Below are 26,937 nucleotides of genomic sequence, written 5' to 3'. Positions count from 1 at the left end.
CGGGTCCACTTCCAGAGCCTACATTTGGGTCAAAGAAAATAATTTCAAGGGGAGAAATGCAATTTGCAATTCCCGATGGCCTGCCCCTGTGTTATCACACGTGCAACCGACTTCCATCTCCTCAGACTTTTATTTCCGCTTGTTTATTCTTTCCCTTTTCTCAACCTCTGTCATTGCTGTCCCCCTTATGACTACCTTGTATGCTTCCCATAAGGTTGTTACACATTCCACTGTACCCACATTTTCACAAACGTAATGGTAGGTGGCATCTCCTAATGTGTTTCCGGGGTCAAGAGATGCTTGGCGTTCAGACGCCATATTACCTACAACTTCGCCATCCACCTCTGCCATTGCATGACCAGTGGAGAGTTGTTTGAAAGCCCTCTTGGCAATTATTCCACCCCCTTTATTCCCCAGGCCCCCTCCTTAGTGGTAAAGAAATAATCAATGCAAGATAGGCATCCATGTACCTCAGAGTGGAATGAAAACCCCCTCCCATCCATATGCTTTTGCTTCCAAACATCAATCAGGCCCAACAAACCCGCCCATTCACAAAGTCTGTTGATTGCCCCTGGACCTGGCAGTTGTCATCCCATCTATTTCAATGTGCATTGTCATTAAAATCCTCTCCATTAATTAGCACCTGAAAGTCAGCCCCCAGAATCACTTCCCTTACTTTTCTCACTAATTCAGCCTTAACTGAAAGCAATTCAGTGCCTTACCAATTCTCTATTGAGCATATGTTTCCAACCCCTGGAGTCTGTTATGGGGCCTGTAGTCTCCAATGGCACTGACTTTTTAATCATGATAGCAACTCGTCTGGATTGCCTTGCGAACACCGCATGAAAATATTGCAGAATACACCTTCCTTTCCAGAAACCGACAGTTGGAGGCCCTGTAAATTAAGTGTGTTTCTTGTAGCAAAACTACATCAGAACTTTGTCGGCTCAGAAGATGAAACACTGCACCCCTTTTGACCTTGTTCCCTAGTCCATTCACATTGCAAGACATATATATCAATGTAGTTTCCTGTATTCTGGTGTAGCCTTGTCATAGTTTCATCAACTCCTTGCCCGAAGGTTGTTATAGTTGCCAGAGGTACCCCCTTGTATCCCACCCACTGACTGGGCCCTAAGCCAACCGAGTGTCCCATCTCTCCCGCCGCCTTTCCTGACCCCATCTTCCCAGCTCACATCCCACCCTATATTTCATGCACTCATAAGCATCTGTCACCCACCCACAATCACCAACAGGTCCGCCAAAACAAAACTTTGTAACCCTTTTCCACCAAGGGCACTCTGCTTCCCCCCTTGTAACAGTCTCCCATTTCGCTCTCTACTCACAACCCCCCAATTCTCACTTCGACTTTGGAATCAGTATGTGTAGCAAAGTAGCAGCCCCTTTTACAAATTATATTACTTTCCTCCCCTTATTATGACACCTCTTGCAGTATTCGTTATAACCCATCAGCCTTTTCTGTCATGGAATAGTCCTAAATATTTTTTCCCTTTAGGCCTCCCTTGACCATGCAGTTCGGAACAAGCAATCTGACTCGCCCTATCTCAGGCCTCCTCCACCCACCTGTCGCATTGCATAGTTCCATACTGACTCTGCTGCTGTGTTTTGGTCCGACACCGTCCCATTGGATCGGTAACACCCTCCTGGCAGTCCCGGTCTGCGGCCTCCAATCTCCTCACTCTGTCCCTGTGCCATCTGCGTATGACTCCTATTGGACCGGCTTACACCCGTCTCTAGCCATCCCCAGACATTGTTAGGTCCTTTGAAGGAAAAGGTGTGTCCTTTGTAAATAATGTTCAGTTTGGCTGGGAAGAAGAGCACATATTGTGTTTTTCTGAGCTCCTGTTTCATCCTCCTCAAAGGATTATCACAGCTTCTGAAACCCTCTTCTGAAGTCTGGGAACAGCGAGACCCTGTGTTGCCCATCTCCACTGGGCCCACTTGCCTGGGACTTCAAGGAAATGGCACCTGGTCTCGAAAATTAAGGCGTTGAGCTATTACAACTCTCCGGAAGGCTCCCGTTGGAGGTAAGCGTTCGGGTGGACTCAACCATTAATGGCTGCTGTACGGCAATCATCCTGTGTTTAACAGTGGATCTTGAAGGCAGTCATCGACATCCCTGGTGGGAGGGACATTAATTACTTTCCCCCTGGCTTTTCCGTAACTTAGGTGAGACAAACCAAGGGTCTCTGGGGACTGCACACGGTACATCAGATGGCTACTTCCTTGGCACAGACTCCTGCACTTCCCGAGAACTTCCTTCCATTAAGGCGTTATGATGGCAGACCTTGAAATTGTTATGAAATTGTCACACAATCCCATCAACCAAATTTGCACTGTCCTGAAGATGGCTGGTCCTTGCTATTCTTGAGACTTTCAATAGCCGAAACTCGAGTCGACAAGGTTACAATTTCCATCGGGATTCAATTGCATAGACTTGTTCAGCACACCAGTAAGGTCTGAATGTATACCAACATTTGTTATACGATACGGGCCACAGGGGTAAAGGAATTATGTTTCTCATGTTTTTTTTTTTGCACAAGGTGATTTCATTGACCCATTAGGTCCATATGTATGTTTTGTGTATTGAGCATGGCATGATTGTGTATGTGAGTCATGTATGTATAGTGATTGAACTGGGTTCGGCTGATAGGGTGGTGCACTTAAGCATTTGCACTTTAAAACTGATAGACGTTATCTTTACATCACTGCACTTTAGGCTGAATCCATTGCCAGTTTATGCAAATTGTGTTTAATTTTGAATTTGAAAGTGTTTTTCTATATTAAATACATTTCTATGCAACTTTTTGTCAATACCTATTAGGCACCTGTTGAAGCTGTCAGTACAAATTGCTTGGGCCTTTCTTTTTCTTTTTTTTTGTTTCTTGGCGGAGTTAGCCTGGCCAGCACCCGATGCGCCCTTTTTATAGAGAAAATAGAGGTCAGCCTGTTCCATGAAGGCTCCCTCTGATCTTTCTGGAAGGCCCACAATGCGGCTATTGCTTGTTCTAGAACGCCACTCTGCATTTTCCACCTGTTTTTCCAGCCTCCTAGATATGCCTTGAAGCAAGAATAGTTGAACCTTCACCACTGCCAGGTTGTCTTCAATAGTGGATTTCATCCCTTTGTCTCCGTCCTATCTGATACCTTAGTTAAATCAGCTCGTAGCATCAAGACGTCCGCCCCCACCTTGCCAACTTGTGTTTTCCAGGACACCCCTACTACTTCTTGCCTAGTCCAACACCATGGTTAAAGAGGGCTTGCCTGTTCCCAGCAGCGGCATCCATGCCCTGTGGCTGTCTGTCTTATTCTAGACTTCTTGACCTGCCCAGGCCCTGCTATCCAACCCGGCTCTCTGTGAGGGTTGGGAGAGAGGAGGGTGCAGTTGTCGATCGTGTTAGCCTGTGAGACTTTGTTGTGGGCCCCCCCTCTTGTATTTTGTCCACAGGCCTCCTCTCCTTCATCCTCACCCCTCGTGATCTTCCAGCTCTCTAGTCGTGAGACACGGCTCCGGTAACCTTTTTGTTCTCAGCCACAGATCAGGTTTGCTTCCCTTCGTTGCTGCTCTCTCAGCTGAGCGGCGGGTGCGGAGACCAGTCCGTCTTTTGCATAGGCACTGAGACTAGGGGAGCGAACCCCTGTTAAGTACAGGATAGTGACTGGGATTTACTACCGTGGATTAACACAGGATCATTGTGTTGCTTGGGAGCTCCTCACAAGCTTGAACACACCATGCAGTGGCAAACTACCCCCCAGTAGAACTATTCTTGATGAAACTCTTGAGGTCTGGCAAAACTCTTTGATTTGTTTGAGCAGCATCCCCTGCGTAGGTATGTGGCCGCTGTATGGATTTAGCCCTGCTGTTATGTCTTTTCTCAGATACCCTTTTGAATAATACTGTTTTACTGACTGATTGATTGATCTGCCCGCGAATGCAGTCTGCATTTTTTATAGTGGGCCTTTCTAAGCAGCAGTATTTTATCTATTTATCTATTTATCTAGCTATCGTCAACATTTGTTAGTGGTTTTGTAGCTTGGCGAAGTTTTGGCGTTTGGGCAGTGAAGGCATATGAAAAGTGAAGGCGTATGGGAGCCCAATGGACCTGAAAGGCCAAGGTGAAGGCAGGTTGCATTCCAGCGTTGGCATGTGGGAGACGAATGGACCTGAGAGGCCAAGGTGAAGACGACTAACATTGTATAAGTTTCCAAAGTGTTGCTATATAAAGAGGTGCGACAGGACAGGCATTTCTGCTATTCTTAGGAATAGTGCTACTCTTACAAATGGTACTAGCTGATCAACGTAATTGGAGCACCAGTGTTCACCGGCAAGGCAAAGGGAGAAGATGTGTTCATCCCTCGGTTTCCACTCGTTCCGACAGACATGCAATTGAATTTCAAGCGTCTGCAGTTCCCAGGCTGGCATTTGGTATTACAATCAACAAGGCACAGGGCCAGTCAATCAAGTGCACTGATAACAACTTGGAATCTCCATGTTTCCCCCACTGGCAGTTATATGTTGTGTGTTCTAAAGTGGGTTCCCTAAATCGGTTGTATAAATTTGCTCCAACTGGAAAACCAAAAATCTTATTTATAAACAAGCCTTAAAATGAACATGTACTTTGGTAATATTAAACTTTAGGTCCATGGTTCTTGTCACTGGGCCTCATTACAATTCCGGCGGTAGCCGTGCCGGTAGAAATGTGCACCGGAAAAGGTTGCTCCCCATTCCCATTGAGTCCCATAGGACTCAATGTGAATGGGTAGGACGGAAGTACCAGCACCATGTGCAACAGTGCTGGTGCTTCCGTCAAAGGCTGTGAGCGGCTGCTGTCCCGCCCGCCAGGTCTGACTTGGTGGGCAGGACGGCATGTTGGGCAAAGTTCGTATGCAGTACCCTCTGGGACCACTACACACAACTATGAATACAGGTGTAAGCAAACCAACCTTTGGTACAAGCCTGTAATACCTAGCTTTGGTAGCGAGGCTGAGCAGTCAGGCTTATCTCAAGAGGGGAATGTGAGCAGTAATGATGTTACACAGAGGTCTGCAATCACAGGTGTTCAAATAGACTCCTACACTCAAGGTTTTTTGATAAATACTTGTTCATTTATTTATCTGTCAGTTATAAAACATTGATTAGAAGGAGGTAATTATAGAATAATGCACAAATATACTTAAATATTATTTCAGAATACTTTTCAAGAGGAGTAAAAGGTAAAGATTATTAGAACATGAAAAGTTACAATTATTCTTAGACAGTGCAAATACTTTGAGTTCACCAGAAGAGTCAATTCAATAGGCTAGGCCAAAGTCAATGGGCTAAAGTCTTGGATAGGATAAAGCGGTTCTGGTAAGTAAAGGGTAAAGTCTCGGCACAAGTTCTCAGAAGTACTTTGTAAAAAGAACCAAATGTTGGGTCACAAGCTGATTAGGCCTGCGAGTTGCAAACGTTTCAAGCACCTTCACTGCGATAGGTAAGTTCCTTTTTATTTGACAGTACCTTACAATGAAGAAAAAGAGGCAGCTGATGACTTCAGTTCCTGCATATCTCGCTGTCCCTGGGCCTCAGTCATGGGGACAAGAGGGAGGACGTCGGTGGGGTTGGGCCTTGCAACTGGCAAACTTCAAATCCGGTGGCTGTAAGAGACGCACACAAACTGGTGTCCCTCTCCCTGGTCCTACGGTTTCATGCAGCAACTCTGAGGAAATTCAACCAGCTCCAAGATGGGTGTCCCGGTTACTTTACAGCTTCAAAATGGCCGACTGCTACCTGATGTCTGCCAACAGTGCCTATTGAGGCCCAGCAATCCTTCCAATTGGCTGCCTTGCCTATTTGCCTTCCCATTGGGCGCCGGCAGTCGAAGCCGGCCCACTTTACCCAAGGCCCACTGCAACAAGGCCAGCACATGTTTGTGTCTGCCGTCTGCCAGACCCCCTGCCTGTCGCACGCCAGCTCTACGCAAGGTAACTCTCAAAACCATACAGCATTACCATTGCGCTTTATGTTCTGTCGCACGCATCATTGCAGCTTCCCATGAGCATGCCGCCACCTTAGCAATGTACAAGCTTTACCTTATATAGAAAGCAGCCCGCCCTTTTACTGCCCATTGCTCTAATTTTACACTGAGTGTGGCACCTCTAGTGACTCGTTTCACCCTACTGCGAGCACATGTCTGCCCACAGTACTGCAGACTGTCTGTGTACCTGCAGCTAAGATTCTACTAGACTGCCTACGAACTATGCGCACTGCCGATGCCCATCTTACCCTTGCTCTGATTTGCACAACTGCATGCATGCCGCTGAAATCTATCCCACTATAGCTATAGCAGCAGATTGTACCCAGACTGCCTGATTCTCCCTGTAGATTGTTTTCAGACGGCACGCAAAACTGTTTGATTACTGGCTACTCTAATAAATTGCTTACAGAGGGTCCAAGATCTTGTTGCACCCTGGACTGCTCTCTAAATTTTATTCAAATTGCCTCTTTGTAGCAACATGTATTTAGACTGTTTGATCCATTCCTAGTTACACTAGTAAACTGCACTCTGAATGCGCCCACTGCACGTCAGCATTATTATAATAATTTGCACCCCTCCTAATGTGCCTCACTTTATCAAGTTGCTGCTCCACTGCTTTTTACCAAATGTGTAACTTCGATTCTAGGTGCTACCCATTACACCTTACCTAGCTGTGCTAGTTCAAACCTTGAAGCTACCCCATCGTATTCGAGCCAATTTGTGCATTTTGAATCTAGGTGCTACCTATTATACCTCACCTAGTTGTGTTATTTCAAACTTAGAAATCACCCCATTGCATTCTAGTCATTTTGTGTATTTTTGAATCTATGTGCTACCCATTAGACCCCATCTAGCTGTGCTATTTCCAACTTAGGAGATACCCACTGCATTTTAGCACCATCTTGTGAACCTGTACTGCATGGTACTGCTCTGGCCTGTGACACTACCCTGTGAACGTTATCTTGCACTGTTTGGTCTGCCTATCACCAAGCACCACCTTATGAGCCTCTTACTGCATTGTATTGCTCTGGCTTATGTCACTACCCTGTGAATTCTATTCTGTATTGCGGGTTGTGGTTATTTGTTCTGCATTACCCGTGGACCCCTAATTGTATCGCACAACCACCTGCCAGTACTGACTGACTAGTTACAAGACTGATCGCTCATAATTGCTATGTTGACCACTACACTGTTTATCTACCATGTACGTGTACATTGAGTAACTGATAACTCACTTCTCACTCTCTCGCTACTATGCATCTCCAAAGTGCAGCATACACCTCCCTCCAACTCGCTTTCTACCTGTTAATTAATTTCACAGCACACCTAGACTCAGCATTATCTTGCCCGAACACCCCCACAGTTGCACCATCTCAAAACCACAATCACATCTTCCTGTCATCCTTCGGTGCATCACAACTAACACCTAACACGGACCTTCCTGAGCATGTACAACACATCAGCAGCACCGGTGACTACACTCACCATCAACTCCCTTTCTACTTAACCATGGACGCCCCACTGGCTAACCCCTACCTTAACAACCCAACGCTCTGGCTACAACACTTCACCAGGAAACCTACACCTAACCAACCGTGCGCCACATCATTGAGAAACCTTAGACTAGGATCCAGACTGTCGCACATTGCCTACCATCCAGTCTACCAAACCCTCTGACATCAAGCTTACAGATGCTCCCACCCCCTCCTTGGACTCACCTTCGCTTGACCCTACTCCTCATACCTTACCCCCAATACACAACCCTTAACAAGCATCAAAGCAGCTCTGATCAATTCTAGGTTTCTCACTGCCCATGCACTTGATATGGCTAATCTTATCACCACTCATGACCTGGACTTCATAGCAGTCACTGAAACCTGGCTCCATGCGGCCTCAGGACCCCTGCTTTCCCTTGCGATCCCCGAAGGCTACACTATCATCAGAAGTGGCCGCAACACTGCCCAAACTAAAGGAGGAGGTATTGCCCTTATTCACAAAACAGCTATAAATCTCTGTCTCTCCCCTCCTGGCCAACTCAATTCAGCAGAATCCCTCACAGCCAAGCTTGCCATTTCCCCTAACCAGACTATTACGGTACACATTATTTACAGACCCCCTGGCCCTAGATCTACCTTTACTGAGGATCTCGCCCATACACTGTCTGAAAACACCAAGACTACTTCTCAAATTATCGTATTTGGTGATTTCAATTTAGGCCTTCTCGACCCCAACGACGCACCTGCCCATGATGTCAATAGTTTACTACTCAATCTAGGCTTCACACAACGTGTCACGCACCTACTCACTCTAAGGGCAGAATCCTAGATTGGATTGTTGACCATAATTGCGATGCTAAGGTGAACTCCAACCTACCATGCGCTTGGACGGACCATCATCTTATCACCTTCCGCATCCCCATTAAAACCATCCAGTCCACCCCCAACATAGCACCTACCACACTCACAAGGAATAAGCGTAACATAACTTGCGCCAAACTCATCCCACTCATCCTCCCTGCCCTCAATGATCTTGCTTCAGTATACTCGGACCCTACTGTCTTGGTAGACTCTTATAATCCGACTATGTTAAAAGCATTAGATCTCATCGCTCCAGCGAACGTAAACCTAAACCCCGGACGGCTCACCTTAATTCCTGGTTCACGCCCCAGCTGAGAACCTTACGTAAGGAAAAAAGGACCCTTGAAAATCGCTGGAGAAGCCACCCGACTGAATCTAATAAAGTAAGCATGGCATTAGCGACGCTAAACTATAGAGAAGCCATACTGTCTGCTAAAAAAAGAGACATATAATAAACGTATTGAACTTGCCCAATCTAATACCAAGGAGCTCTTCAAAATCCTAAAGCAATTGGAATCCCACACTCCTCCTCCAGACACCTGCTCCAGAGACAGCATTTGGTGCACACACATCCAAGAGGCTCTCCTGGGTAAAATTACTATACTCCAAACCAAAATTAACGAACAAAACCAGCCTGCACTCACTTATATCACAGCTTGCTCCTCAGATCAACCACAAACCTAACACTGCCTCCGTGCAACCATTCTGCTTCTCACCCCTCTCCACTTCGGAAGTTGAACACATCATCAACAGCCTTAAGCCATCTGATTGTCAGGGAGACTCCTGCCGTGCCACTATTATCAAGGAGGCTTCACACAACCTGGCGCCTTTCATCACTGCACTCATAAACTCCTCCTTCAGAACGGGGATCGTCCCGGACAACCTCAAGGATGCCTGGGTCATTCCTCTTCTGAAAAAACCAACCCTGGACGCCAACATTCCCACTAACTATAGGCCAGTCACCACTGTGCCTTTCCTCTTAAAAATTATTGATTGAGCGGCATATCTGCAGATCCAAGATTATCTAGAAACTAACAACCTCCTGGGTCTTAGGTAATCGTGCTTCCGCCCTCGCCACGGCACAGAAACTGCGTTGCTAGATTTAAAAACACAAATAGAAGACTTAAAAGACAAGGGAAAACTAGCTCTCTTACTCTTATTAGACCTCTCTGCAGCATTTGGCCTAGTCAACCACCAAATCCTGTGTCGCCACTTCAAAACCGCAGCCAACTTCTCTGAGAAAGCGACAGCCTGGATTACCTCCTTCCTGGACAACAGATCTATGCAGGTCTTCTCCCCTACCGCTACTGCAGAACCCTCACCCGCCACATGTGGAGTGCCCCAAGGATCATGTCCCCCCCTCCCCCCGACACTTTACAATGTCTTCACAAAACCCCTATTTGACATACTGGACCGTATGGGTGTCACGTACACTAATTACGCTGACGACACCCAAATTCTTATTCCCATTGCAGGCGACTATAAAACTGACTCCCTAGCTATCAACGCCATTTATCAAGTCATCCAGGCCTAGATGGCGCAGCATGAAGTGTGCTTAAACAACGAACAAACCAAGCTCCTCTTGCTAGGTTTACCCCATAAACTCAGTAAACTTGACTCCTCATTCAAAACCTTTACCATCGATGGTAATTCCATCAGTTACTAAGGACACTAAGACTTTAGGCATGTACCTTGATTCCACCCTATCCTTAACTAGACAAACCAATGCAGTCTTCTCAGCTGCATCTTACACATGCAAGCTCATCACAGCCTGCTGCCCCTTCTTATCACCAGCCAACTGTACTACCCTAGCCAGGAACTTGGTCTTATCTAAAATTGATTACTGCAATGCCCTCTACTTGGGTACCAACCAATGCAACATCAAAAAACTCCAAATTATCCAAAACAATGCTATTAGAGCGGCCCTGAACATCCCTAGGACCTCACACATCTCAGAACACAGACACAACCTCCGTTGGCTCTCAGTTACCCAAAGAACCTCCTTTAAAGCTCTGACACTTAAACACAAAAGTATTGCGAACCAAGCTCCTAGCTACCTCTCGGTTCACTACTCATTCAGCTGTGAGACCCCTCAGAAGCACACACGCTAATTGACTTGTCATCCCACGATTCAACCTCCAAAAATCTGGTGGCTGTAGTTTCCCAGTCCTCGCGGCTAAGCTGTGGAACACTCAACCCAACCCACTTGGAGCTGAACCATTGTTCCCTGCCTTCAAGCGTAAGGCTAAAGCTTGGCTGCTCACCCTTGGCTATGCCTGACCCTGACTGGAACCTTCATTTTAGCATCTTAGGGCTCTTTTGCATTATATCTTGACCTCATATTCTGCTCAGACTGTGTACCCTGTACACCCTCTTTATGTATCTTGTATATTCTCAAGTTGAATATTATGTCGGTAACCATGTATATTTTGTATATTTTAAGTTAAATATTGTGTATGTATGTAACCTCCCTGTAACTAAAAACAAAATGAGCCCGGTTACCCTCGGGCCTTGTGCGCTATACAAATAAACAAAATACAAATACTTTGGAGTTGATTGGTCCCACCAACTCAAAGGGAGAAGTCCTTTGCAGGGCTTCTCTGTCGATGCAAACTTGGCGATTCGGACCTGCAACAGGGCTTCACCGGGCAAACCAACGGTCCAGAAGTTGCAGCAGTCGTCCTCTTCAAGCTCTTCTTCGGTTCCTCCGTCCAGTGGTCGACTCTACCTTCCAAGCCAAGAGACTTGCCTTTTATTCAGTTCTCTCCCATTCGTTCCAGCCTAGCTGTCACTCACCCAGCAGGGTGGCTGTTCTGGCCGGACAGTCAGCCAGCCAATCACCACAGAGTGCATTTGCGTCTTCTAGGAGACTAAGCACCGGGAGATTTGTACACCTCCCTCACTTCCTGCCCACTCCAGACACTCGGGTGCCAGAGGCGGTCTTCACTCTGAAGCCCGCCAAAGGCAAATTAACAAAGAGACCAAACCTGGTTTGGCGCGCAGTGAAACACTCTAGAAGGACCTTTCCACAAAGAAATGGTGAAAAAAGAAGACTAGGACCTGTTTAACAAAGGGGGGGCTCAGGCATCAACTTGAAAAACATGGCCTGCGATTTAACCTTACCGGAGCTATGAATAGTTTGCGGTTGGGAAAACTCATGGTAGTTCGTTGTAAAACCACTGCCACCAGCCATTCTGAGAGGAAAAGGTAGCATTTGACTGCTACATGAGTATCTAGACACAGGGGATACTAAGTAACCCCTTCAGCACTCTATTGCAAGATGGGGTGTGCTGGGTCTAGGAATTTAAAAGACTAGTAAAGTCATTTTCACTTTACTTACTCTGGGAAACAGTAGTTTATCCCAGAGAAGGTAGTTAAACCTAGGAAAAGTCTGAAAGGCTTACCTGTGTCACTGTACTGAGGGTGTGGTGTGAGACAATTGTAAAAGATGATGCCTATGGAGTTGGTTAGACTCCATAACCAAGAAAAAAACAGAGGTAAAATACATGACAAGGGTCACACACTATCCAGGTAAAAAAAATCAAGTCCTCAAAATCCAGCAAAGTTGCTGGTGGTCTCTAAGGTTAAGAACATTAGCATATTTTGGAGAATTCTCCCTAACACGGTAGCTGCACGCAGAACTCGGAGTGTGCTGGTCCGGTAACAACGCTGCCGGTATGCTTACCGGCACTATTGTTACCGGACCGGCACACTCATTATGACGCCCACTTTCGGCATCATGTCTCATCATGCTGCTCGGGAATCTCCATTTTGTTCTCACATACAGTTATAAGTTTCAGAATCAGTTTTTAAGAACAGAAAATTGTGTAGTGTAGTCTTAATAAGAAAACCTTTTAAAAAAATTTAATGGAATAATGTAGTGAATTTTTCTTTTCAACTTTCGGATGGAGCCTTTCCGAAAAGCGTCAAGCCATTTTAAGGTATTTCTAATAAATAGTACCTATGAGAAAATGAAATCCTGGGCAACACCAGGTATATGAGCTAGTAGATTATACTTTCCAAGTGTTTACTTTATTCACACATTGAAGTGTATAAGTGAGTGTCACTTTGCAGAATGACTAGCACATGAATAGCACAGTTACATCAGGCCGTCTGTGATGTGTATGTTGAAATAGCTGTTTCTAAAACTTGTACGACAGCATTAACATAGCAGGTGCGCTTTTCACTGACTGTTTTATTTATTTATTTATTTATTTGGATTTGTAGAGCGCACATCTGCCCGGGGGCATCGTGGCACTAAGAAGTCTTACTTGTTACAGGCATACATGGTGAATATACAGATATACAGATTAGCATAGACGCGTTTTTTCATACATTTGCTGTTATTTCCATAATTACAGTGGTGAGAATACAGGTGAGGCGGGGTTAGTGGAACAGCGTGGTTTTGAATAGTCTACGGAAGGCATGGTATGATTTTTCGCTTCTTAAGGCGGTGGGGAGTGCGTTCCAATTTTTGGGTGCTAGGTGTTGGAACATGTTCAACATGATTTATTTGAAATGTGACAACCTTCCACTCCTTCCAATTCCTTTCATCCTGAACCCCTGTCCTAAATGTAATCCTTCCTGGTAAACAGTTGCTAACCCTATCCCTTCACCTATGCCTATCCCTAAACCCCTTATTTCCACCATCTGTCTGCCAGCCTGAGTCCGTATGAAAATGGTACTAGAGGAAAAGTGGCTTTGAGATTTACTACTTAAGGAATTGATTGGAAACCACTGGCTATTACAGGTTCCCGCATGGATGTATGGTGAGGCTACCAGAAAGAATTGAGCTTCATTGGGTATATGGGGGACCTTTACTGTCACTACTTTGTTTACTGTAGTACTGTTTTGGCAGAGAGATGATTTTGATGTAAGTTTCTAAGAATCCCCAGTCATGAGTGCTTGAAGGGGCAGCATGATAATTGGAAGGTGGAGTAGAAGATGTTAACAAGATCAGGGTGCTGAATTCTAGTACATATATACTTTCATATTGAAGTGGGTGTACATGTCTTTTATTTGTGCCTCGTACATTTCAGGAGTTGAGATTATAAAAATGCATTTGATGTTCAGGGTGAAGGTTTTCAATGAGCGATCTGACAGTGCACTGGGTAAATCTGTATCTGTGGGCGTAGACGAAAGCTGTTATTTGGCAGTAATTTAAACAAGCCTATAATGTGTATCCCCTTGTATTCTTTTTCCAGGCACTTTAAAGATATTGCATTGATCAACATGGCCAATATCTTGCACCGTGCCCACTTTTCTGCAGATGCAGCAATTCTGGGGCATGCAGCCCTGGATGTGTCCAGTGACTTCCTGACCAGCCTGACCAGCCACTACACCTTGGGGAACATTTATGCTGTGAGTGTTGCCTTCTCAGACTAAGATAATGATATGAAATGGCATTTATAACGTGCTTATACACAAGTGTTTCAAGGCGTTACGCGGCAAGGGAGGGGGAACAAAGGGCGGACAGACAACGATCATAGTAGGCCAGGTGTCATTCAGATCACGCAAGTGCATGGGATGGGGGAACGGGGAAAGTGCGGGGGGGTTATGGGGGAAGGGACTGTGCAGTACATGGGAATAGAATAATAACAATAAAACGAGCCGAGCTCTAAATTCCCTGTATTGCCTTTTAACACAAGGAAGGAACGTCATTATTAATATAGTTCCTGGCCCGCCCTTACGTACAGTGTTTTAAGTGGTGACGCATATTTTAAGTTCCAATCTCAACCAATTTTACATTTGGATCACGACACCTGCTTTTGCAAATTACTTGGCTTGCTCTGGATGAGCCCTTGCAAAGTAGACACATGCTGGTTGAGGAACCACATTGTTCTCCATCTGAAAATTACTGCTGCTCATAAAATTAATCTTGCTAAAAGTGCTCATTGGGCATTCTGTTGCTTGTCTTTTTTCAGTTTTTCAAATCTTTGTTCAAACATTGCTGTGTTTTTCAGTGTGTATAATGGAGATGTCAAAGCCAACTAATTTGTGTATAAATATGTGCATTTCCTCACCCTCCTCCAGAAAAAAATGATTTTTTTCCAATGTTCCAACACTTCCCTTTCCAAGTTTCCACCGGTTTGGGCAGATATTCTGGTCCTAATGTTTTTGGGAACTATAGGTTTGCTTCTGGGTGTCATAAATCGCAAAGGTGCACATGTGAGGTTTAGTAGCTTTCTTAGTGCAGCTTGAGCTTGTGGAATACTTTGCATTCAGAGGATATAGCACTGAGCCAAGGAATGTTTGAACATACTTCTGCTTACTAGTATCCATCTTCAACTTATTCATTTCAATGAAAGCCATTTTAATACAACTAATTTCAATGCAAGGCAGTATCAAAAAAGTGTACACAATACGTTCAAAGTGAAATTTGAAAATAGTAAGCAGGAGGCAACTAGATTACTTCCAATTTAAATGGAGGCAAAGACCATTTTTTTGCAGCAGCGCTGCCTACATTCTGTTTCTATCAGTTGCATAGTAAATTTGACTCCCTTGGCACGATTGAGAAGCCGATTGGGCCTTTTGTCAGTTCTACACGTCTTGTCACATCAGATCTGGCCGTAAATGATGTATCAGTTAAATCTAAATTGCCCAGTGCAGGACATCCGTTCAAAGCTGGGGTTATTACTCATATTTTTATGATTTTATCCAGAAGTTCTTGATGCATTTGCTATATCAAAGTTCTTGATGCAGTTTTTACTTGGATATATTCAGTACATTCAGCCGTTCATAAGGCCTTCTGTCATAAAGATAAAAACATTATTTCTCCAACAGTAGGATCAATTTAACACTGCATTGACATAGTGTACATATCTCACTTTTTCTCTTTTCTAGATGCTTGGTGAGTACAACCACTCAGTGTTGTGCTATGATCATGCATTGCAAGCCAAGCCCGACTTTGAGCATGCTGTAATGAGGAAGCATGCTGTGTTGTGCCAGCAGAAATTAGAGCAAAAACTGGAGGCGCAGCACAGGTAAGCATCTACTTAACACATCTGTGCCGGTTTAATTATCACAGCTGTGATTGGGAGCACGCAAGGCTGTGTTCTAAAAGTTTAACTTGACTGCCTTGATTAAGACCTTTGTTTTGCCTATGAAACTAAATGAACCCAGAAGCTTTAGCATGGGTCTGATAGCATGCACATGCTGCATTGTCCCAAGTTGGCAGCATTTCTCAATAGGCAATGTGTGGGCAATACCAGACTGTTGTGTGTGTTTGTTTTGTTTTTTTTTTTTTTAAGATAGGTGTGCATCACTGTCAATCAAATGATTTTTGTACTTGTGTACTTGCTTGAGTTTTCTGGAACACAATCATTAGAGATGTATGAATTAAATATTAAACCAAAGCACATGGCAACTACCAGAAGTCTTGAGATTAAAGAAAAAGCTCCTGATCATGATCAATATGCCTGCACTCGTATGTTGACAATAACCTATCCTATTTTAATCTTTTCAGAGCCCACTACTCTGGGTGGGGCCCAAAGTGCCAGGATAAATGAAATTTGGCTCTGGTTTCCCTGGGACGGGTGCGGGTGCACTGGGCTTAAAGAATCTACTTCCCTACAAATTGTGGCGTATATGATACACCCTGTGACAAAATAAGATTTTTTTTTTAAGTTGATGTAGCGCGTGTGCGAAAATTAGCTAAATAACATGGTGCCGGTGCACGGCCATTTTGAACATTCACTTGCATTACCTCAATGAAAGCCTATGTTTTCAGGGGCTCAATAAGCAAACGTGAATTCTGCAACGGTTGCAAGTTCATATAATGTCAGATGAGCTAACTGTGGAGGATAGTTGTATTGTCCACTGAAGGAAGAGCCAAGAAGGGAGTCGGAGCTTTGCAGCTGGGGTTTTCCACTTATGGCTGCATTTTTCCACTCTTTGCTCCCAATGCTTGCTGTCTGCTTTTCGGCCGAGGGTAGTAGAGTAACCTTAAAGCCCTAAGACACATAGGATAGGGCATGCCCAAGAGGCCAGTATCATCAAATGGAAGTGGTACATTCAAGACTTTTGAAGTTACATGAGCAAATGGCGGGGGTTCCGTTTAGTAGATCTGGAACCCTTGGAGAGGACAAAATCAGTGAGTCTCCGGTAAAATAGGGAATCCCGTATGGAGAATTAACAAGTTGAACATGCCTGGTTCACTGATTGGTCAGCCAGATATGTGGGGACTGAGCGACACTGGAAAGCAGTGGCGTATAATCCCGAACTGAAGAGTGTTAATCACCTCTGGAAAAGGGAAAACTAGCCATTTCGCAGCATTCTATGCTGTGTATCAGGCTTTGAAGCAAGAGGCGTTGCTATATCTACAGACTCATGGTCCGTAGCAAATGGGCTACCTACATTTGGCTCCCTACACGGCAGAAGAATGGATTGAAGATTCACGGCAAAGTATGGGGAAAGGAACTGTGGCAAGCTATTGCTGAGATGTTGGTGCATACCGCTGTAATGGTGTATCATGAAGACACCCATTGTGCAACAGATTCACTAAAACGATGGTTCAATTCTGTTGATGAAGAACATGCCAATATTTTCGGTCATGGACATGAGGAAGATGATCTGGTGGGGATTGCTAAATCAGCCCACCAGAAAAGTGGGCATCTCAGAGAAAAGGCTACTATCAGGTGGGCACAAGATAGGGGGATTAGCAAACCGTGATTGTACAGTGCCCCGTGTGTCAGCATCAGAAGCAGAGATCTATTCCGCATGTAATTTGGTTTGTTTATATAGCGCGCACAGCCCTAAGGCTTCTCATTGCTCAACTTCAGACAGGTTACAGTAAGTGCCAAACAAGGTTACAGAGGACGGCAAACAAAGGATGAAGGTACAGAATAGTAACAAACCTAATGTCATACAAAGAACAGAAAACATACATAGGGGTATGTGCAAATTGGAGCGTTGCATCGCACCTTTTGTGGGGAACTGCAACAAACACATAATAGGTCAGTTCAGGTAGCAGAGATATGCATTGTGGAACGTTCGCCTCTTGTAGGGAACTACATAAAGTTCATATTGGGCCATGACAAGTATCAGGAATATACAGTGTGGAATGTTCACCTCTTATAGGAAACTACATCTTAGGTCAGGTAGCAGAGATATGCAGTATGGAACGTTCACCTCTTTATAGGAAACTCCATAAAGTACATATTGGGTCCAATCGGGTAGCAGATGAATGATTAGTATGGAGTTTGATGCAGACAACTCACTCCTTACTGTAAACTGATTTCTGCTAACTTAGAAACCACAGCTAACATCTTGGCCCCCATTAAGAAGAAGACAGCAAAACCTGATCTTTAAAGTAACACCTGGTTTACACCGGATTTACAATCTCTCAAGTCGCTAACTCTTAAATCTTACCACGTATGGAAGACATGTAGCACGCACCTGTTTGTCAGCAAATATAAAGCCACTGCCTCTACTTATAAAAAGACTGTCATTCAGGCCAAGTGAAACTTTATTAACAAAGGGATCCAAAATGCCCAACATGATAGAAAAGGACTAAGGACTTTTTTGTATATTGAAAGAACAAGAAAGGACCAATCACTCAATCCCAGAAAGATCCATTACAGATAATGTTTCAACAACCTAAACTGTAACGAGATTAAGCCCTCAGACTGGTATTTCCAAAGATCTGCGCTTATTCCTATTTTTAACTTCTCTCCTGTTACGGTAGAAGAATTAGAAATAATCATAAAACAACTTAAGTCTACCAAATGCAAGAATGATATCCATACTACCATGTTGATCAAAACATGCTCTCCTACCCTAATCACTTCAGTTTGTAAATTCATCAATGCCTTTATAACCTCTGGCATTGTCTCCCAAGATCCTAAGAAGGCCTGGGTAATGCCCATCCTAAAAGAACCTGGCCTCTCAGTCGACATGCCAATTAACTATCGGCCTATTACTAACACTGCATTTCTACTCCTAATTCTTCATTGTGTGGTCTATATACAAATTGCAGACCACCTAAAGAAATATCCCATTCTAAATGATCACTAGTCTGGGTTCCGGGTTGGTTTTGGAACAGAGACCTCTCTTTTGGAACTCAAGTCTAAGCTAATGTCCCATATGGATCGCAATGAGGCTTCACTACTCATGCTGCTGTATCTTTCTGTGGCGTTCGACCTGGTGGATCACGATATCATGACCAACAGGTTGCACCTCGCCCTGCTTCTACAACCTCTTCACAGCCCCCTTATTTGCTATACTAGACCATGAGAACGTAATATTTACCAACTAAGTGGATGTCACTCAATCTGTCATCCCGCTGTCTGGCTCACATAGCTTAGATGAACTTGCCATCAAAAAAGTTTTCACTATAATTGAAACATGAATGGTCCATAACAAGCTGGCCCTGAACAAATCGAAGACTGAGGTCCTTTTCATAGGATCCTCCCACATACTAAACAAACTTGGATCACACTATGATAGTTTCTTCTCCCAACTGAAAACTATCACTCCGTTAAAGGTGAAAACATTGGGTGTGACTTTCGACCAACGACTGACTATGAAGCAACATGTTAGCAGTTTAGTATCTTCATGTGCATATTATATTAATCCACTAGCTCATCTAAGGCCCGTCAAATCACAAGATAATGCGTAGACCATCGCTAGAGCGATTAATAGGGTCCAAAATTGACTGCTGCTCAAGTCTTTTGATGGGACTAAATAAGACTGATCATAACAAATTGCAAGTGTGCCAAAACGGTGCAGTCAGAATTGTCCTGAAACTCAAACGTAGAGATGAAGTCACAAACACAAGACGTGCTCTCCATTGGCTGCCCGTAGAGTCCAGAATTTTGTTTAGAACTCTAACCCTAATACAAAAATGCAGACTAGGCAACATTCCAGACTACTTACAACAGCTTCTCACTATGAAAACTAATACCAGAGCCTTAAGATCAAATAACCAACATCTGTTATTTTTGCCTAAGGTTTGGAATGCTCTCCCATTGGATATGAGATGCATTCAGTCACCTGAGATATTTTTTTTTTTAACATTCTTTTTTATTGACTTGACAGCACAACAAACAAAACAGAGGGAGCCGCATGGCACCGGCGTTGAGAACAAGCAATGTGAATGATAGACAATACATATTGAGTAAAATGCAGCATACTGGTAAACGGCAATATACACAGTATTGATACATACACCTTAACAGGTCACCATCTAAGGGGAACCACCTGGGGAAGTAGAGGGCGAAGTTGATGGTGAGGTCATGGCAGAGATATAGTCTCGGAATCTAGGCCAGACATCCCTCGGCCTGGAGTGTGGGTACTGCATCGCATTCCAGGACTGCTCAGTATCGTGAGCCCATGTGACCGATCTGAGCCATTGTGTATAGGTAGGCGCTCTAGGGCGGAGCCAACAAAGTAGTATACAGCGAACTGCCAGTAGCATGCAGAGACCTGCCAGTTTCTTGGAGTCACGAGGTAACTGTGGGAAGTCATGGAATAAGCAGTGCAGTCGGATAGGGGTGATCGGGTATTCCAGAATGTCAGACAGTGTAGAGCAAATATCCAGCCAAAATTGGGACAGCCGGGGACAGAGCCACAGCATGTGTATATAGGTGGCTTGATCTGCGCCACACCTGGGACAGGAGGGGGGGGGTGGCATTAAACATACGGTGGAGTCTCATAGTTGTATGATGGTATCTATGCAAGATCTTGAATTGGATAAGTTTGAATTTAGTGTTGTAGGAGACCTCGTGGGTACGAGCGCACATCCGAGACCACCTCATCAGTGATCTCGGAGCCAAGGTCTTCCTCCCACACAGCTCAGTGAAGTGGGGGGCCGCTCTAGTCTGTAGTAAGGAGTAGAGCCTTGACACCTTGCCTCTGAAAGAAAGATGGGAGCAGAGCTCCTCCACTAAGTTCATCGGGGGGCAAGGCCAGGGAAGTCAGAATATCTGGACTTGCGATGTCCGCGGAGTGAAGAGTACTGTAGCCACACCGAGGGTCGGTGTCTAAGTGTAGGTGGAAGGTCAGACCATTCTATAAAGTTTCCCTACTCAACGGCATCTCGCAGTGGCCCAGCGAGTGACCACTGAAAGTGGAATGTGTGGGACATCGGGTAGGAAGTTCCACAGTGGCAAATCCCCGTGGAACGGGTAGGGAGTGTTGACCATGGACCAGAATTTGGACAGAGTCAGGGATGTACTGGCTACAGGATTCAAAGAGTTTGAATCAGGGGAGATTGGTTGGAGGACCAGGGAACCGATCACTTGGTCACATACAGTTTCTCGAGGCGAACATGTGGGGGGGGGGGGGTGGATCAATGGTATTGAACCAGTGTGCAGCAAACTGTGATTGGGCCACCACCCAGTATCTGATAAAATCGGGTGCGCTGAAACCGCCCAACGCCTTAGGGGCGTTTAGTGTGGATAATTTGAAGCGGACGGCACCAGAGTGCCAGAGGAAGGTGTTACATAAGCCGCGCAGTGTTTGGAAAAAAGTGTCCCCGGGCCACAGGGGCAGATTGTTAAATCGGTACAGTAATTGAGGTAATACAATAATTTTGAGTATTCCAATCCTGCCTGCTAGTGAGAGGGGAAGTTTAGTCCAGCTGGAGGTTTTAGCCTCAAGGTTAGTTAGGTAGGTATGGTAGTTGTCGTCTCGCAACCGTGACGTGTGCCGGGAGACCACCACCCCCAAGTAGGTGAAACTGTTAGGAGACCAGTTGAACCCATGTAGAACAGGAGGGGGGCTGTGTCAAGTCCGTAAGTGGAAATAATGTAGATTTGGAACAGTTAACCTCTAAACCGGATATGTCCCCAAATCTAGCCACATCTATCAGTATAGGCAAAAGATTGATTTCCGGGGATCGAACATACAGTAGGCTATCGTCTGCGTAGAGGGAGACTATGTCGGTCTGGCCAGATGTGCGCAACCCCCTGTGCGAGTGTGATTGCCTAATCATATCAGCGAAGGGCTCCATGGCAATAGCAAAAATGAGTGGGGAGAAGGGGCATCCTTGGCGCGTACCTCTATATATCTGAAAGGGGGAGGAACACCCATCCTCCGTACGGACCTTGGCTGATGGGGCGGTGTAAAGGAGCTTTATCCAGGTGCGGAAGTTAGGGCCGAATTTGCACTTCTCTAGAACACACTACAGGTATCTCCATGAGACTGAATCAAATGCCTTTTGCATGTCCAATGTAGCAGCCACTGCCTGTGTGGCTGGGTCAATTCTGCGAATTACATTGAAGAGTCTCCTTAAATTTAGGGAAGTGGACCTACCGGAGACAAAGCCAGCCTGGTCAGGGTGAATAATGTGGGACATGTATGGGGCTAAGCCGTTGGCAAGCAGTTTGGCAAATATTTTAATGTCGCTATTTATCAGTGAGAGGGGACGGTATGAGCTGCATTGCGTAGGGGTTTTACCTGGTTTAAGGAGCACTGTAATCAATGCCTCCCGGAGGGAGGGTGGAAGTATGCCCCTGTCGCACGATTCTTCCCAAAGGGTCAGTAGGTGCGGCGCTAGTTGGGCCTTGTATAGTTTGTAAAAGTCCATTGGGAGCCCATCTGTGCCGGGAGCTTTCCCGGATGCCAGTGACTCGATGGCCTCCACAATTTCCTCTAGGGCGAAGGGCCTCTCGAGGGAGGCGCTAGCGTCGGTTGACAGGACTGATAAAGGGAGGTTCTCTAAATAGGAGTTGATTTCAGAAATATGGGATCTGTCAGCCTCCGAGTATAGGGACGTGTAGAACGCAAGGAACTCTGAATTGATATCTTGAGGGGAGGTGGCGAGTGTGCCATCCGGTCTAGAAATGGCTGGTATGTTGGGAGCACTAAATTCGCGGCGTAGCAGTCTAGCTAGCATTCTGCCAGGTCGCTCACCTTCTCCGTATTTCCTCGCCACTTGGGGAGGTCCAGGTACTTAACCTCGCGCTCGGCAAGGCCACGGAACCTGTCCAGCTCAGAGCCCAGCATCGCTAGAGTAGCTGGGGAGTGATCCACAGCGTATTGGGATTCGTAGATGGATAGGGCTGATTCGCTGGTAGCGATGTCGGCACGGATACCCTTCAGTATACCACTGCTCTTGGAGATGGCAACCCCTCTCGTGTGTGCTTTCAAGGCTTCCCAGAGCACAGCTTGTGTTGAGACCGAATTTATATTCATCTCCAAATATTCCTCGATAGAGGACTCAAGCTCGGAGGCAAAGACCTGGTCAAGAAGCGGTTGAGGGCTCATCCTCCACTGTCTTGTTTTGTTGGCGTCCAATCCCCAGTTTAAAGAGATGAGTACCGGTGAATGGTCTGATAGTGTCCTGGGGAGAATGGCTAAGTGGGTTACGCATCTAATCAGTACGTCTGTGACAAGCCATCTATCTATTCTAGAGTGGGAATCGTGCACTGAGGAGTAAAAGGAGTATGTACGGTCGTCTGGATACAACAGGCGCCAGGCGTCGTCCAGTGCCAGGCGGGGGAGTGAGGTCAGGATAGCGTATGCTGCCCTAGACAGTTGTCGAGGACGAGAACCCGATCTATCCAGGGTGACGTCCAATATGTATTGAAGTCCCCGCCCCATAGAATATGAATCAGGGGGTAGCTCTCGAGTAGAGTGGCCAGGTGAAGGTAGAAGTCAGGGTCGTCGATGTTGGGACCCTATATGTTCAGGATGACTATTTCTTGATGTTGTAATATACCAGTGATGAGCACAAACCTTCCAAGTGGGTCTATGTGGGAGTGTTGACACGTGAACTTCAGGCTTTTATGTATTAGGGTGAGGGTGCCTCGGCTCTGAGTGGAATAATTAGTGTAATATCTCTGGGGGCCCCATTGCTTGGTGAACCGTTCACATTGCTCCGAGCGAGCGTGGGTTTCCTGTAGACATAGGATCTTTACTCCGTGGCGTTCAGTGTGAAGCTGAATCTGCCTCATCTTTTTATAGTTGCCTAATCCCCTGATGTTCCAGCTCATAAAGGTCAGAGTTGTGTCAGCCATATCTGAAGGGGTGATGGTGGAATAATTGATTCTAGTCAAATAAAAGGCGTGTACCCTGGGTGCATGTGGTTGCCTGACTATATATATGAATTGATTGGGCATAAACAGAAACTGGGGGGGGTCCTAGTCTGGACGAACCAGGGTCCCGGGGCTCAATCAACAGAGGTAGCTGGGATGATAAGCCGGGTAGCTCCGAGACAGGGGCCCAAAAAGTAAACGGTTATTAGTCTACGATGCAACAGCACGGCGCGGAACACACCTGCATAGAGAGGTAATGGAGCAATTTTAGCAACATGAACAGCAGTAAAGTATGATGAATAGTGACCATCGTGGGGGAGGAAGCGCCGTGGCGGTCCCGACCCATGGCCCAGGTATGGTAACAAATATTGAAAAACATGAGACTTATATTAACACTGTTTAGATCAACCAGGATAAATTACTGTAAAAAAGTGGCCATCGTGGGGGGGAAGCACCGTGGCCGTCCCACACGTGGCTTAGGTGCGGAGCAACCATTGATGCACACAAAGCCCATAACAAGCTGTTCAGATCAGCCAGGAATGTGTTCATCGATAAATTTCGAAGCCTCCTCTGGGATGGTGAAAAAGTATGTACGGTTGGAGTGTTCGATCCTCAGTTTAGCAGGGAAGAGCATGGAGTACTTGACTCCTAAGTCTGAGTCTTTTTTTCACTGCGAGAAAGGTCTTACGCTCTTGTTGTACAGCCACAGAGTAATCCGGATACAGGTGTATTCTCGCCCCTCCTAGATGTAGCTCCCCCTTGGCCCTGGCCACCCGGAGCAGGGCACCACGGTCCCGGAAATTTAGGATTCTGGCTATGATGGGTTAGGGCGGGGCTCCCGGCCTGGGCTTCGCGGTCAGGGAACGGTGAGCTCTTGCCACTGAAAATTGTGCCGAAAGCTTGGGGTTATCTAGGAGTGTCATTTTTCTTTTCGACCAGCGAGACCCAGCTGGTTAAGGTGGTCAGAGCGGCGCGCAAGGAACCTAGGTCATCCTCAGCGGTGCTAACCCTTGTTTCGATCTCAGCAACTCTACTGTCCTTTCAATATGGGCCTTTATGGACGAAATGGTCCCGTTCATGTCCAATTTAGTGTGTAGCGCAGTGAAGCCCTCACGCATATACTCCAGCATTTTCTGCGAGTCGTCGGGGGCAGAGGATACTGAGGCAGCTGGTGAGTCCTCGGGAGGGTCGATCGGTGCCTTAGAGGGCGTCTTGGCAAACATATTTAGTGAGCTTTGCTTCTTGCTGGCACCAGCACCCTTGTTCATGGCGACGGGAGGCGCCCGGGGCCCTATTTGGTTGTTGTAGGCAGGCCCCAAATCAGCACCCCACCGAGCGTCCGGGGGGGCGGGGAAATAAGGCGAGGTCAGCGGGTTAAGACGCTGGAGGCAGTGCCAGGGGGGCTTCACCAAAGAACAGAGTCGGGCAGCAAGCCCACGGGTGCAGGGGGGCGGGGGGAGAGCCCTGGCGTGGTGGAAACCCCGGTAAATTGAACCGGTGATGTGGTGCAGGAAGATGAAGCACGGGCTGCTGGCAAAAGGGTGGTTCGTGAGGCGGCAGAGCGGAGCTCAAGGTGAAGCACTCGCCTCTATGGGGGGGCCATGAGAGGCACTCCAGATATCAACGCAGGTTCCCCCCTCCCCCTAGATCATAGGGCGTGGGGTATGCACACAGTCAGTGCAGGTGTGGGGTAGCCAGTGGCCCACAGGTAGTAGCTGAAACGGTAAGTGGCTTAATGTGACTGCGTCGCCGCAGGGAGGTGGTAAGCCAGTGCCGCTGAAGCAGGTAAAAAAAGTGTTCAACTAGTCGCTGGTGGGCCACCAGTGTGGGACTGAGCGCCCCGGGGAGCGCAACCAGGCGGTGGATGTCACTGTGGTAGGTACGATCCTCCAATTGAGCACATGCACGCGTTGGTGCAATCCAGAGGGTGAGGAGCGCCAAGCCCCAGCAGCACAGGAATGAAGGCAGGGCATCATGCAGGGGGACACTCAGATTAGAATTGGGATCCGGTAGTTGTTAGGGTTCGGGACCCCCAGCCGGCATCAATGGGGAACAATGGTGCCGTGTGGGTCGGCAGGGGCCAGACAGGCGGCCTGAGGGCCCTGGGCGGGGGGGGGCAGCACCGGAGTAAACCTCGAAGTGGTGCCGGCCCGCGCACCCCGAAGCAGCAGAGTAGCCGCTGCCACAGCGGGCGAAAGATGGTGGGCCGTCAGCCCTGTGGACAGGACATAGGGCGGGCGCAGGGGGCCTCAGGAGTCGGGCACACACTACCCCCACACGCCTCCTACCTTGTTGCACAACGGTGCTGTTGTTCGTGTAGAGGAGCGGCAGGAGGGAGGGGAGGTGAAGCGGGAGCCGGCGTGCAGCTACGGCTCAGCAGGACATGGCGCCGGGGCACAGGCCCGCAGATGCCGCCGGTGCAGAGGGGGCTGCAGCTTGGAGTGGAGGGCCCAGCGGGTCACGGATGTCCTCAGAAGGATGAAGAGGTAAGCGGGGTAGCAGCCCCGTCAGTCTTGGCGGTCCGGTGCGCCCCGCGGGCCCGGTGCCCCTCCCCGACAGCGTCCCACAGCGCCGCGTCCTCGGGTGGATGGGTGAGCCGCTGTCACAGGAGCCGCAGGGTGGGAGAGCGGGAAGCCGCAGCCACGGCAGGGACGAGAGGTGTAGTCAGGCCCCCAGGACGTGTCCGGAGCCCAGACTTCGTGTAGATGAGGGAGGGAGGCTCCTGAAGGATCGTGGACAGCGCTGGAGAGTTGTAGGTAGCGTTATAGGGGGAAAGAATCAGGATTAGTTGCTCTGCCAGTCCGGAGCATTAGCTTATGAGGCCATCTTGCTTCGGCGCAACAGCTTCCCCCCTTCCCCCCGCAAGTCACCTGAGATTTTTAAGAAAAGGTTGAAGACTCACCTTTTTAATTAACTTATTCATAGTCTTTTACCTGATGATTTTAGTCTTTCCTTCTGGTACTCCATTTTGAATTCTTTGATTTCTGTTGCGTTTTATGGCTTGTAGCGCCCTCACGCCTCATGGCTGTGCTATACAAATGTTATAAAGTAATGTATAAAGTATAAGTGCTATTATCGGTACAAGATGCATCCTAGTTGGTGCAAGATAAATATGCTACGGGAGTGGGGGACTCACCTTATGTTGCGGGGAGCATAGGTAAGGAAAGGTTCATGACGAGCTACGAAAGCACTCTCCTAAGGAGTGGGGTGGAGCCTGGATGAGACATAGGCAACAATAAATTGGTTACAATATAGGTCGAAGTAAAACGGTACAATACGACAGTAGTTGGGGAAGGTTGTGGTTAAAAAGTAAACACCTGTGTTACTGCATATATGCTAACGTTATGGAAATCGAATCAGAGGAGTAGAGCGAGGAAAGGTGTTCCGATTAAAAATGTGCAGAATATCGTGAGACGGAGAGCTGGGAGATGTAGTAATGACGAGGAGTTGGAGAGAAAGCGGTAATGCATGGTAATGACAAAGGAGCGGGGACCGTAATTATGGGAGCCGTAAATAGCATTTGCAAAGACGTCAGTTGATATGTACGCTTAGCAAACTTATCGAGCA

The 26,937-nt window shown here is 46.7% G+C and overlaps 1 protein-coding gene across 5 annotated transcripts in view; it reads left to right on the top strand.

Annotated features, from left to right (window-relative positions):
- The window catches only part of TTC17 (tetratricopeptide repeat domain 17), a 2,246,693-nt gene that overhangs the window by 625,328 nt on the left and 1,594,428 nt on the right, over positions 1 to 26,937 (top strand). For all 5 annotated transcript variants that reach the window (XM_069623328.1, XM_069623332.1, XM_069623330.1 and 2 more), the window contains 2 exons: positions 13,597 to 13,753; positions 15,236 to 15,375. In XM_069623328.1, the coding sequence (XP_069479429.1) occupies positions 13,597 to 13,753; positions 15,236 to 15,375 (297 nt within the window). The remainder of the gene's footprint in view (positions 1 to 13,596; positions 13,754 to 15,235; positions 15,376 to 26,937) is intronic.

This window comes from Ambystoma mexicanum, chromosome 11, assembly GCF_040938575.1.
Source record: "Ambystoma mexicanum isolate Mex_15411 chromosome 11, UKY_AmexF1_1, whole genome shotgun sequence".
Classification (NCBI taxonomy): domain Eukaryota; kingdom Metazoa; phylum Chordata; class Amphibia; order Caudata; family Ambystomatidae; genus Ambystoma; species Ambystoma mexicanum.
This window is presented reverse-complemented; position numbering and strand designations above follow the sequence as displayed.